Here is a 14199-nt window from a genome sequence, read left to right as displayed (position 1 = left end):
GGGGGGAGCGGCGCGGGGGAGCGCGGGCGGGTGGGGAAGCCGCCTCGCTACCCCCACCCTCGGCTTTTGTGATTCTTGTGTTCTTCTTACCGCGTCGAGCGGAATAGCCTATTCAGGGTCGTGTTGTATCATAAAAAGACAGATCGAGTTCGAAGATGAGCATTCTAGCTCAAGAATTGACTTTTAAGAAAATCAAAAACCACAGGTCGAAAAATAATTTTTTTCTATTTCTTTTTCTTTTCTTTTTTTGGTTTCTAGATGGTAACTTGTGCAAGTCCGTTTCTGTCTATCTTCCATCGTTTCGGCGCTATGGGGCATTTCTTGGCGAAAACAACGTGAAAAAGACAAAATGGTCTATAGCGTCATAAAAGGTTTCATGTCACTGAATAGGGTATTCCGGACAAGCGAAGCGCCGGTCGAATCTCAGCCTCGCGGCTTCCAGATCCGGTCGTCTGCTATCAACTGCACGGTGGCGTTAGGTTAGATGGTGATCTGGATTTCAATCTCGATTTTTAGAATGAAAATATTATTCAAAATAGTTTTGCTGGTATAATAACACGTAATCGTCATAATCTGAAATAAGAAGTCGTCGCTAACAAACGCGACGGAGCAATGGACAGCAGACGCACGGATACAGAAGCCATGAGGCTGAGAGCGGACTAGCGTCATCTTCGCCTCCCATTTCCGGCGCCAAGCTTACCCGGAATACCCTACTGTAAAGGGAGTTACAGGTAAAGCCACACATTACGAGTCGAACCACACCCTCTTTTGGGCTTCAGGGAACCTAGATTATCTAGTATCACTAAAACGTTACTTTTACATAACTATCTGCCAAAATTCGAACTTTTAACACTAGAACTACCGGAGGGGTAAAAATGACCCCTTTCGATTTTGAATTGCCAAATGAACCATCAATATTTTTTTTTCTACCGACCCGCCACTTTTTGACTTTTCATGGGTCATCAAAATACGCTTTGACACGAAAACCCAGGCATGTGCGTCAAAAACCTTAGGAGATATTATAACATATACCTCGCTCTACCGAAGGGGTCATTTTGACCCCTGTGTCAGTTTCCGAGGGCTTTGTGGTTTTAACGAGCGGTTTTCAACTTAAACCTTGCTATTGTTGTTCTTTGTGGAAAGTGTTGACTTCCGCTTGGTCGTGTGACTATTTTGAAGCTCTATAAGCACAGGTAGGCAACCCGCACATCCCCATGGATCATCCAAAGAGATTACAAACAGAAATGCATTGTGCAGCTGTGTGCTCGCTCCTCTTTTTGAAACTATCAGTACATTCTGAAAGTTGACATTTCAAATGTATCTTCAATGCTTGCTTTATGTTTTTCCATCCGGGTTGGAGCACAAGATTGATGGTATTTCTAAAACACAAAAAAGCGAGGGGTCCGCAAGTACGGTCTGCTGGTGTACAAATGTGGTGGGCTTCCTAGTTTTCCCGGTCTTCCCAACTTTTCCTTGGTTTTCCCAATATCTTAGTTTTCTGAAATTTTCTGAAGACTTCCTCCAGTTTTCTGCGGTTTTCTCGCATTTTCATCGGTCTTCCCTTACATTTTCTGGTCTTCCTTGCAATTTCTAGATCTTCCCTTATATTTTTCGGTTTTCCGTCACATTTGTGGCCTGCGACTTTTGGTCTTCTTCGGTTTTCTTTGGTCTTCCTGGTGGTCTTCCCGGTCTTCCCAGTTTTCCCAGTTTTCCGGGCGGCCAGTGTACGCGCTCAAACCTAGTTGCGTACCCCTCGCAAGAAACAAACAAAAGCATTAACTATTGACACATAAATAAAATGGCACGATATGCAAGTACACCATATTTTTATGACTGTCACCTCATCAAGGAGTTGAAAAATTCTTGAAATGTTTCTTTTCCTATTTGTTGTCTCAACAGGCTTGTACAAGTTGTACAAGTTAAACTGTAAGCGGTATACTCCTGGCAGTGTCATTGTATCCCTGCCTTGCCGTCCATAAAATTACAGAGTAAAATTACATATATTCCGGGCAAACTTACAGTTTTTCTGTAATATTACTTAAGGCCTGGAAAATGTTTACACAGTTTCAGTAACAATATTACCAAGTCTTGTATATTTACCTAGCTTCAATGGGAAAATTACATGATTATGTTAAATTTACCATTAGACTTCCGTAAAACTACATGGATTTGTTAAATTTACCATAAGACTTCTGTAAAATTGCATTGGTTGTACGTTACGTTACGTTACAACAAAACATGTCGTAAAAATGCCAGTGCTTGTAATTTTACATAAATGTGTTGTAAAGATGTACATGATTTTTATGTAAAACCACTATTTTTTTTTTGCAGTGTGGAGAACTGTTTTGTGCGCATGAGATATGATGGTCTTCTGAACTTCCTCAAGGGGAGGCCAACCCTTATCCAGAAGGTTCAAAGGCTTTTGGTCATTCAAAATCTGGCAATTGTCCAGTTTATGAGCGTTTCGAATGCCCCTTCTGTCATGGGGCGCCTTTCCCTAAAAGGTTCGTAGATGACAAAGGTATCACACTGCCGTTACTGCGACAAGTACTGGTGCGAAAAGTGCCTCGACATTGATCTGCCTGAAAGCCAATGTAAGTATAACGTTGGTTCTTTCTGGTATATCCCCAGCCACTGTGCTGCTGGTATCTGAAATTTATCAGCATGTCTAAAGACTTGGCTGTTTCCTTTCTAGGGTGCCTTGTAAAGAAGGGTCAGGAGCTGTTCTTTGCTCAAGATCACAAAATCATGTTTTTCTTACATAACACTTATGAGGCATTCGCAACGGTACTGTCAGCCTGAAACGCGCTACATAGGCGAACGGAGGTTAAAAATGATAATAAATGGTCTATTACGACTGTTATTGCACGATATTTGTGCACTGTTCTATTCGCAGAACCAAAGTTTCAGATTTACTTACAGTATTGGCGGTGTTTACGGTTGTCGGTCAGACTGAAATAAACACAGACTATGCTAAAATGTTAAGAATAGACCATTTCACCGACTGTGGAAGAAGAAAGAAAAGAATCATCAATAACCACCGGAAACAGAATTGATAAACAGATCAAATCGTTCACTTTTTCTAGTTATCTTGGCCAAGATAATTATTCTGGATTTGTTGGTGTGCCATAGAAGTGTACACAAATGATCTACATACTGGTTTTCGGTACTGTTTCCGGTACTTTTTGATTCTTTTCTTTCTTCTTCCCCATTCGGTGGAATGGTCTTTTATTGTATTTGCTGGTAAACCTATGAAATTTTCTGAAAACAAAACGAAAAATTACGAAAAAATCTGTAAAACTTCTGAAAAATTACATTTTGTGCTTTGCAGGTTGCCCACCTACCCCTTCACAGGGACCCCCATGGGTGCAAAAATTGCTTGAAGTGTTATAAAAAACGAAAATAAGAAGTTGTGTACCCTAAACCGCAGTCTTTTCACAGCTAAAACGGCGAAATAGTACCTAGGGGTCAAAATGATCCCCCCGTTAGATTGGATCTAGGTATACCGAAATCCCGGTAGTTCTAGTGTTAATGAAAACCGTCACCGAACAGCAGAGGTTCCATGTCCCTAATTTTAGAGTAATATGTCCCTGACAAATGCTGTCAGTATGTCAAATTTTTGTGCCGGAACGCCCTGTTCCCTTATACTATCCTATTAGCTCGTCTCGGGTGTCAGCGTCGCAGGACTAGCTTTGTGTGCGCCAGGCGCGTCGCAGCGTAACAGTGTTTCGTGAGATATCGCGAAGCCTGTTACGCGAGATGTGGTCTGGCATACATACAACTAGTAGACAAGGTAGATGTACGCCAGACCACGTCTCGCGTAACAGGCTTCGCGATATCTCTCGAAACACTGTTACGCTGCGACGCGCCTGGCATACTTCTACCTCGGCGTGCGGCGCTGACACCCGAGTCGGGTAGTGCAAAAAGGTAGGACTTTTTTGGCAAAGTGTCAGCAAGTAAACATTAATAAGTCAGGAAATCAATTTTATTGGGTGCTCTGTGGGTGTCGTAGAGAACTAAGAGACTGTCATGGCATTACTGTGCTCTTCTGCTTTAACTTTTCTGTGGACCTGCAATCAAAAAATAGCGTGTTTAATTTTCGATCAATAAACGGTGACTGCTCCTCGGACATATTGGAGGGGCCTTCTCTTACCAACAGTAGGTTCTGGAAGTCCCCCTCGGACCGTGTGAGCTCTCTATTGACATTTTTTACCAAAGCGACTCCGCGCTCTGCCGTATCATTGACAACTTGCAAATGCTCTTGTTTCTTTTTATTTGCAAGGTATCCCACATCAAGGTGCCAGAGGGCAGGATCTTTCTGGAGAAAATCAGTACCCAGAGAAAATGAGAAAAAAATGCAAACTGTTTTCGTTTGCAAACTGTGGGAGTTGAAGGTCGCGCACGCCTTTCAATGTGACACTTTCGGGTAAAGTGTGCTTCATGGGGGGACGCACTCCAGGTTTGCACTTAGCTGCAATTTGCAGGTTGCCTACCATAGCCCTCTGTAGGACTGCGCCTCCACTTCCATTCTATGCTGATGAGGCAGAATTTCACGTGCCTTCCTGGAGTTATTCAACAACTTGGTAATGATGTCAGCAGCGAGGTACCTGGATTCAAAACACTTTCGGGCGAGGCAAGTCACTCTGCTGTTTGACTTGTAGAGCTGCTCTTGGATGTAAGTGAGGCAGCCCGGATGGCGGCACCCAGCCAAGGCCAGGCAGGCACCTCGATGCCAACACATCCTGCAAAGATCGAAACAGAAGTCGAGGCCAGCATATACAGGATGTATCCTGATTCAACAACATCAACCACCAGGAAAACTTACCTTTGCAGTGATTTGGCATGCGTGGCGCATTGAATGCGGTAAGTCCCAGGAATGAGGTAAAGCGATTTGCATAGCTGGTCCCAGTCAGAGAGACCTGCTTTGCCACAGTAGTGCTGGGGTACCACAGTGTGTGACAACATTTTGATGGACCGGTGGTAGGGCGTCCTTACAGGCTTCGCCTGCCTCTCCTTCCAATTAGTAGGCCCACGAGGCTGGAATGGACGACGCCAGGTCAGGTCTAGACCATTTTCCAAGCCGAGCTGGGCCATGGACCGCGGCGCAAAGCCGTCCAGGACCGACTTGATCCGGTCCACAATGTCAACCGCGTCCTCATGACACCAAAGCAGCGCCATGATGTAGGCTGCCTTTTTCAGCTGAGCAAACATTAAGAGGGAGAAATCAGCATTTATAGCAGGAATAAATGGAGGTGCGGGCGACAACAGTCGAATCACAACTTACCTGAGCAAAGGTCAGCCATAGCCCACTTACAACAGCAGTAGGCGGGCCCTCGGCGCTTCCATCCAGGTTTCGGAGGTGCATTACCAGTGGTAGCAAGAAGTCGACGTTCAATATCTCCACCTCTCGCATGTTCTCAAGCCGCACCAGGTAGTGCCTCGGGACGGCGAGCTGCACCTTGACAGCCACGAAGCTGCCGTGGTCCCACACCTCTAGTCGGGAAAAGTGGTCTTCGAAATCCATCACCTGAGAAACAAGGGACGAGGAAAAACATCACAAGCTATCGTTGGAACCGACACCCGCCTGTCTCGCGAAAAACCATTCCGGTAAAGCTGAAGTGCAGAACAATGCATAGCTCAAGAAGAGGAAAGTCGCCATGCTGCAACATGGCGACACAACAACCTAACGTGCCAGACAAACATGGCCGCTTAGCTCAGAGTCAGGCAGTGTGGTGAGGGAGTTTCTAAGTCCGTTAACATCCGTGATACACCGTGATAAATATCGCCATATTGCAAGCTCTGGCGCTTGCAATTGAAAAGATTTATCAACTAACCTCGCCCTCCGGCACCAAAGGTGGTCCTTCCGCCATGACAGCGAAAATACGACGTCCCTCGCCGAGGACCGAAATAACGACTCGGCGAACGAAAGTTTGAGGGTGATTAGAAAAATACAGAACGCAGGAAGACTTTCGGCGAAATTGACAGTCAAAACTCAAAATGACGCAATAAAGAGCAGGGAGGGAATACGGACGACTCGACACACGAACACGACACGGAGGACGGCTAGCTCAGAGGACGTCGCGACTTCTGCTCGGAGTGAGGCGGCGTGCAGGAAGCGCACCTGCAGCGTAGGCAACCCTCCCGGCACGCCTGTCGGGCGGGCTGAGCGCGCTCTCTAGATTGTCTTGGGGACGGCCGGAGCAGGCCTAGTGAATTGCTCAACAACGTCTCATGGTCACTCACCCTCGCCGTCTCTGTCTTTGTCTCCAAGTGGAGGGGCAGCAGGCCCGGCAGCCCGTTCCCATTGTCCCCGCACAGGCTTCACGGTTTGTCTCCCAGCGATCTCTATACGGGATCGTAAACGAGACTTTGGCCGAGACGCAACTGGAGACGAAACGCAGCGTCTCTCGGTTGTCTCAACGACGGCTTCGGGCATCTCTAAGAAGGCTCAACCACATCTGTTAAATATCTCCAGGCTATCTCCCCAGGAGACAACCTAGATCTCGTTATTTTTGTACGGGTACGAGATGTTGTATGTGTATAAGCCGTATCGAGTATCTGTAAACAGTCTTAGCCCAACCCCTTATAAACCCTTTGTAATGGACCAATAAACTCTCTTGATCACTCTTGATCACTGTAGAACACTCTTCTCATTCAGTCCTACAGCAGTTGTACCTCAGGTTAGTACCACTCGGAAACGTTCGTCCTCGTATGTTCGCCGCCACCTCGGAACATTACAAAGACGTTGTGTTTTTGATTGTGTTGCGTCGGCAATTAATTTGAGCGTCATCCATTATAAGCGTTTTATAATTTTGACTCCAGGAGCAAATATTTCTAGTCGCGGCAATTAAGGTGCTGTTATAAATCCTTTTGAGTTTTCTGTGGAAATAGGTGGTTTTAAAGAATTAGGCATGTATTTATAAGAATTTATTTATTTAGCTGAAGGAATACCTTGACAATTGGCGTCTATGGTGTTGCTTAGGGATGGTTAAAAGCTAGTTTGTGGTACTTAGGTATTACCCACAGGTTTTGACGATTGGTATGTACTGACATACTCACAAAAGGTTGGAAGTGTTCCAAATTTTCCAAAAGGACCATTTTTAGCCCGCTCTTTTGCTTAAAAGCTATATAAGCGGGCTTATGCCATCGCCTCTGTGTCTGTCTGTCTGTCCGTTTTTCAAGAAGGACGTGGGCTAGAGGTTTGAAACTTTCAGGGTATTATTGTTGCCACTTCTGGTCAACGAAACGGTTGGTGCAAATCCTGGCAACCACCCCTGAGTGGGTCTGAGGGGGTAACAAAGAAATAGGGGTTGGTCCAAAAAGTGAAAATAGTAATTTTTTTTTATGGCTCTGTAAGGGGTAACTCGTGAAAGTAAAGGCCTTCTGGCGAAAATTTCGTCCGTTTGGCTCTATCTGTCACCGTTTAGGCGCTAGAGGGAGTTTCTCTCACGAAAGTGGCCCAAAAATAAATATATAAATCTTAGAAAATATTTGATTGTCTCTTAAGGGATAACTTGTGAAAGTAGAGCCCTTTGGGCGAAAATTTCGTCCGTCTGGCTCAATCTCTCACCGTTTACGCGCTAGAGGGAGTTTTGATTACGAAGTAGACAGCCCGTTTTCGGATAGAAAATGTATTACACAATGAAAATTCAGAAGGGACGGGAAGGCCCGTCCGAAACGCCGCCGGCAGGCCAAGCTGGGCCCGCTCCCTGCCGAACCGAGTTGCCGGTGGAGCGAAGCGGAGCTGGCAACTTGGTTTGGCGGAAGAGCGGGCCCAGCTTGTTACTGCTTCAGGCGGGTCCAAGTCTTGAATGTTATAAGCATTGCACAAGATTTCAGACTTTACACTTTTGAGAACAGATACCAATAAAATTTTATCTCATCATGAGGTAGTATTTCAATCACTTTTCCGAAGGTTGATTTCTGTATTCAAGGTCCACAGGCCATATATGGGCATTTCTTTAAAGCCCTGTATTGCCCACGGGAGGAAGACAGCCAGCGATGCAGACATGTTCTGTGGAAAAGGTGGCCACAATCCGTCACACACAACTTGCCTTCTTGAACTTCATAGCAAACACGACAAACATCAGTAGCATCCGCGTATCAAAAAGGGGTAAAAGAATCGGAGAAAGCAACATGAAACATAACTCAGCAATGTTCTATGAAACAGACCTGCATCAGATGATTTATCTCGACATGTCGACTTGGTCATGTTTTTCTTATTTATACTGCGTTTTGGCCGCCCAGGCCCTCTTTTACTTGTCTTCTTAGAACCACCGGCAACTGGCTCTTGGTTCTCATCGTTAAAACCTGCCACAGGTAAAAAAAAAAAGATCAGGCAAAAAATAAATATAGATTCCCATACAAAGCAGAAATCTCAGACGAGCAATTTAAAACTGTAAAATGAGATTACCTGCATGTGAGGTTGATGGGAGAACACCAGCTTCTCGCCAGTTGAAATGGCGGTTCAGAGGCTTACAAGGCCTCTTAACAGGCATCTTGAGATCATCACAGTCAGACAAATCAGAGCCCACAATGATCGGACGTACTCTGCTTGAAGACTCATTTCGTAATACTCTTAAGGCTGAGAGAACACTTGAAAATGAGTTGTCAAACGTCTGGTGGGTACCAGACATCATGGGATGATGAAAGTTTATAAACAAATAGATTGAGACAATATTTACCAAGGGGTTGCCTTGAAGACCTCGATCCAGAAGCTGTCGCTTCGTTTTCTCGTTTTCTGTTTCAAAATCATCCTGCTTTCCTTAATCCTTCTTCTCATCTCCCCTTTTTCCCCTACCCAGCCCCACCAAACTCCCGATTGTAGATAGCCGAGACATCTGCAAAAAAATGTAAGGAGTTATTACTAAGAAGTTTAACACCGAGATGAAACCGTACCAAACTTTACACCCATACCCTATTCTACACACCCCGTCAACGGCCCATCGTTTCGACGAAGTGTGCATGGTTGTACATTTTTTTTCACTTATTTTCGACTAAAATGCCCTCGAGCGCTTCAACAGGTCGAGCGAGAGCTAAACGAACTATATTTTTATCCTTAGGACTCTTCTTCGCTGAGTTACCACCTAGGAAAACATTCGACTAGCTATATGTACGCCAGACCACGTCTCGCGTAACAGGCTTTGCGATATCTCACGAAACACTGTCATGCTGCGACGCGCCTGGCGCACATTATCTAGGCCTGCGGCGCTGACACCCGGGACGTTTTAATGGGAGGGTAATAAGAGGAAGGGCCTTCCGGCCCCCAAAAGTTTACATAATCACAGCATTTGACGGGGCCTTATTAATCTAAAGCAAGGGAAATGAACCTTTGACTGCGATAAACGATTTCATTAAAAGTTCGAATTTGGACACTCCGTCTGGTCGGAGAAAACTTTTTCTGTCAGTCTGTCTGTGTATCCGTCTGCACGAAAACTCGAAAACAAATATAGTGAGCGACCTGGGATTTTCAGGGTCGTTTTGGGTCATTAAAAGACAGATCGAGTTCGAAGATGAGCATTCCAAAATTGGATCTAAATAAAAATCAAAAACCACAGGTTGCAAAATTTTTTTTTCTAATATTTTCCTGAGATATCGCCAAGCCTGTTATGCGAGACGTGGTCGGGCGTTCATCTACCTTGTGAGAACAGAACTTGAACGGCCATTTGGCTGAGCGATTAGCATTAGCGAAGCCCGTTACTCCACTGAGCAGAAAAGTTTCATTCTGTTTGTCAGTCTGTCCGCACGATAACTGGAGAAAGAATTGAGATAGCAATCTGGGAATTTCAGGGTCGTTTTGTATCAGTAAAAGACAGATCGAGTACGATGATAAGCAATCTAGCCTAAAAATTGATTTAAAAAGAATCAAAAACCACAGGTTGCAAAATATTTTTTTCGAATACTTTTTTTTTTTGGTGTCCAGATGGTAACTCGTGAAAGTCCGTTTGGCTCTACCTTCTATCGTTTTGGCGCTATGGGCATTTCTTGGCAAAAACAACGTGGAAAAGATAAAATGGTCCATTGAATCGTCCAAAATGGTTTCATGTCACAGAATTGTAAAGGGAGTTATACTTACGCCACACATTACGAGTCGAACCACACCCTCTTTTGGGCTTAAGGGTCCCTGGATTATCTAGTATCACTAAAGCGGTTATTTTTACAAAACAATCTGTCAAAATTCGAACTTTTCATAAAAACCGTTACCGAACAGCAGAAGGCCCACTGTAAAAAAAATCCATCTTAATTTTAATAACACATGTTTTGAAGCAGTTTACAAAACAAATTTGCTCTTAAATTTAAGAACAAACAGTTTCTTAAAATTCAAAACATGTTTTGAAAATTAAGAACGTGTTATGAAACGCCAAAAATGCTTTTCTTTTCCAACCTAACGCAAATCTGGAAAATATTTAGTACATTCCCCTAGGGGCAGATGTTTACACCCAACTTCCCACATATTATAGATATTTGCCTTACCTTACCTGGGTGGATTCGAACCTCGGACCATTGACGCCTTAGACCGCGTGGCTGTCGGGATGTACCTGTGAGGGGAGCGCTCGCACCCGACCTTATGCGGCGCTCCGTCCAGGGGCATTCCCAGAGTAGCTATGTGCTTGGTCGGACGCCGTATGTTTGTTAACTTGCTTTTTTGACATATGGCCTATCTAAATTCGATATGTTGTTCACCCTATACTATATTGAACGCCAAAATTCCATGTCCGGTGGTCAAAAGCTACATGACTTTTAAGAAGTGTCCTGAATGCTAGTATTAAAAGTAAGAATGGTTGTGACTTTTCAACACAATTTTGTCAAAACTAAGGAAAACTTTTAAATTTAATAAACTTGTTATGAAATTTAGTGACCCCTTAGTACAATTGAGAATTTCATCAGAATTCTCATAACCTTGCTTGCAATATTAAGAAAACTTCTTAAATATCATAATCTGTTATTACGTTTAAGAACAACTGATAATGTTATTAAATTTAAGAGATATTTTGCTCTGAAATTTCAGAATATTTTTTACAGTGCCCGGAAGGCACTGTTCCGCTATACCCTCTCCTTAACTCGTTTCAGGTGTGAGCGCCGCAGGCCTAGCTATTTGTGCGCCAGGCGCGTTGCAGCGTAACAGTGTTTCGTGAGATATCGCGATGCCTGTTACGCGAGACGTGGTCCGGCGTACATAGAGCTAGTGTAAAAGGTAGATGTACGCCAGACCACGTCTCGCGTAACAGGCTTCGCGATATCTCTCGTAATACTGTTACGCTGCGACGCGCCTGGCATACATCTACCTTGTCCTGCGGCGCTGACACCCGAGTCAATGTACACAAAGTTACGGGCCTCACGGGCCTCCGGCCTGTCAATGGCCTGTAACTTCGAGTACGCATGCAGGGTTGCAAATTTTTTTCGCGTCAAATATTTCCGTCAAAAATACCCTCTCTAGCGCTTCAACAGTTTGAGCTAGAGCCAAACGGTCAAAATTTTCGACCGTTTGACTCTAGCTTAGTTACCCCATGGGAAACTGTAAACAAATATTTCTAAGGAACGTCATTTTTGGAATCCGTGTTTCAAAAAAAATCTAATCTTTCAGCTAGGATGCTCGTCTTCGAACTCGATCTGTCTTTTTATAACACGAAACGACCCTGAAAATCCCAGGTCGCTACCGCAATAGGGTGTATCAGGCTATCTGAAACGGAAGTGAAAGAGAGCAAACTCAGTGATTTATTTGTTTCCGCCTGTTCAGTATGAGAAATTACCATACAAGCTTGGTCCGATACTAACCTCTCAAATAGGGCATTCCGCTACAACACAATCGGAACCTAAAGAAGAAAAGCATGACTACCCGATCTGTTTCCTTCTGAACGCTGATTTGCCAAAGATGGCGTGGCTGTGGCGGTCACCCAATGAGCGCGCAGAGGGAAACAGATCGAGCAGTCATGCTTTTCTTCTTTAGGTTCCGGTTGGCTTGCAGCGGAATACCCTATGTGGAATGGATGGGACCTCGAAACTGATCTGGCAGTTTTTCATACCAGAAAAGCCGTAGCGGGACGTGATCCGCTCGACCAATCAGAGCCATTACGGAACCAGAAAAGTCAGTGAGCTTGTTCTTTTCCTACTTCCGTTTCGGATAGCCTGGAACACCCTATTCGTTCTCGAAATATCGTGCGGGCAGACACACCGATAGACAGACAGTAAAAATTTTTTTCCGACCGGTGGGAAGAAATAGGCTTCTTTAATCGCTCAGCCAATAAACGGCTTACTGCAACCTGATCGCCCGCGCAGACGCAACTACAACTCTTTTGTCATCACAACGAAACTGATTGGCTGAGAACAGCAGACATCGTGCTTCCTGGTAAGACGATCTGTGGCCGATGCAACCATATATTTCGTAAATTTTGATTACTTTTGGAATATTGTTGATCTTATTCGTATGTATGCAAATTTTCAATCGAATTGAACGGTAGGTTTAATTTAAATTAGTTCGAGGCATCGCAGCTGATAAACAGCGGGCCCCCGTCGGGTTCCATCAGCCCTAGCACGGGGGCTGTAGTTGGTGCTGTCTTGAGTGCCTCGAATGCGCTCTGCGCTTCCTAAATCCACTGACCGGGGCCCTTTTTTGGTTAAGCGGTGAGGCGGTGCAGGGGCGCGGCAGCTCCACAAATTTTTTCGCTTTCTCCACGTCTGTCTGTTTTCCCTCAGCTGTCCAGACATGCCCTAGAACTTGCAGTTTTTGCAGGGTCAGGTTGCATTTGGAGGGCTTAGCCTTTAAGTTGGCCTGCCTGAAGCGCATTAAGATTTTCTTTACACTCTTAATTTAAAGGGACAATTTTGTCCGTAGATTTAGAATTGCTTCGTTCACATCCAGAAAGGATGCAATTTTGTTCCTTAAATCGGACAAAATTGTGTAAAGTCTCACACAATTCGTCTAGTATTAAGAACAAAATTGCATCTTTTCTGGATGTGAACGAAGCAATTCTAAATCTACGGACAAAATTGTCCCTTTACATTTAGAGTGTATTTCGCCCAGTATTTCCTCCACGTCAACTCCACCATAAACTACGTCAGCCATCATGGGGACGAGATTAACGGGGGCGAGCACTAGTTCCAGTAGATGCTGAAACCCCGCGGGCTGCACTGACCAAGAGGGTGTTCAACTCTATGTTCCCCACCCCTATGCCCAAACTGTAGTACCACTGCGTTGATTAGGTGTTTTCGCAGATCAGGTCCACTGGTTATTGGGAACATGGTCTCTTTGTCTTTGCTTAACAGTCCACTTTCGGGAATTTCGTGTTAGCCTTGATAAAGGCTGTTTCGTGGTAGGCGAAGTCAACTCGCTAGTGCTTTGTTTTTTTTACAAACATGCCACAGTTATATCTTGCCTGGCAGTTCTACGCCTTCACAGCTAACCGTCGAAGAGGACCTGCCTCGACATCTGTTGTGGACCTAAAACACCCATCCGAGTCGACATTTCTCACAAGAGGTGCTAAACGAGATGGGGGTAGAAGGTCCTCTTCCAAATGTCGAACAGGGCGCTCTGCAGGAAGGCGAGAGTAGTGGCACCATGTGGAACTTCGTCCTGTATAGCGACTTTGACGCCGTGCCGCAAATCTTGAGGAACCTGAGAGGGCGAGGCCGAACGGGATCGCTTTTTCCGGCTTTTTCTTTGCCATCACGCCCACTACCTCGGGCGGCAGATTGCGGGTCCGCGGAGACTTTCGCCTTGGAGAAGATTTAACTACGTCCTCATTATTACTAGGTAGATGTACGCCAGACCACGTCTCGCTTAACAGGCTTCGCGATATCTCACGAAACACTGCTACGCTGCGACGCGCCTGGCATACATCTACCTAGGCCTGCGGCGCTGACACCCGAGTCGGGCCAAAGTCGTGAGTAGGCACTCGGCCCCAAAAGTCACAAATTTTGTTCTTCGGGGTTTTATGTTTACGAGTTACCCTACTGGAGACGAACAAATACCTGAGAAAAAACATAGAAATGTTTTGCGGTCATTTTCGTGTAGAAAACTCCCTCTGGTGCCTAAACGGTTAAAGATAGAGCCAAATAGACGAAATTTTCATCCTAAGGGCTCTACGTTGATGAGTTAACCCTTAAGAAACAGTAAAAAAAATACTTTTCAAAAACTTCATTTTGGGGACCTGTGGTTTTTGATTATTTTAAAATCCAATTCTTGAGCTAAAGTGCTCTACT

General features: G+C 44.8%; 2 protein-coding genes across 2 annotated transcripts in view; one reads left to right on the top strand and one right to left on the bottom strand.

Moving 5' to 3' along the window:
- LOC127750899 (uncharacterized) overlaps positions 1-3383 on the top strand; it is a 12606-nt gene extending 9223 nt beyond the window's left edge. The window contains exon 3 of the mRNA XM_052273577.1: positions 3332-3383. Coding sequence (XP_052129537.1) covers positions 3332-3383 — 52 coding nt within the window. The remainder of the gene's footprint in view (positions 1-3331) is intronic.
- A 4533-nt stretch (positions 3384-7916) lies between these two features.
- On the bottom strand, positions 7917-8572 carry LOC127750905 (uncharacterized). Its single transcript, XM_052273583.1, has 2 exons — positions 8414-8572; positions 7917-8310 (listed from the first exon to the last, which is right to left on the bottom strand). Exons 1-2 carry the CDS (start codon positions 8496-8498, stop codon positions 8087-8089), a joined length of 309 nt encoding a protein of 102 aa, XP_052129543.1. The 5' UTR covers positions 8499-8572; the 3' UTR covers positions 7917-8086.
- Positions 8573-14199: the final 5627 nt, after the last annotated feature.

This window comes from Frankliniella occidentalis, unplaced genomic scaffold, assembly GCF_000697945.3.
Source record: "Frankliniella occidentalis isolate FOCC.00 unplaced genomic scaffold, Focc_3.1 Scaffold284, whole genome shotgun sequence".
Classification (NCBI taxonomy): domain Eukaryota; kingdom Metazoa; phylum Arthropoda; class Insecta; order Thysanoptera; family Thripidae; genus Frankliniella; species Frankliniella occidentalis.
The sequence above is the reverse complement of the archived record's forward strand: the minus strand, read 5'-3'. Positions and strand labels throughout refer to the sequence as shown.

Excerpts from the sequence above, each read along its gene's own strand:
- LOC127750905 (XM_052273583.1), bottom strand. The coding sequence starts at position 8,498 with ATGCCTGTTAAGAGGCCTTGTAAGCCTCTGAACCGCCATTTCAACTGG. Across the intron at positions 8,311-8,413 it reads CCCATCAACCTCACATGCAG|GTTTTAACGATGAGAACCAA; the intron begins GTAATCTCATTT and ends TACCTGTGGCAG.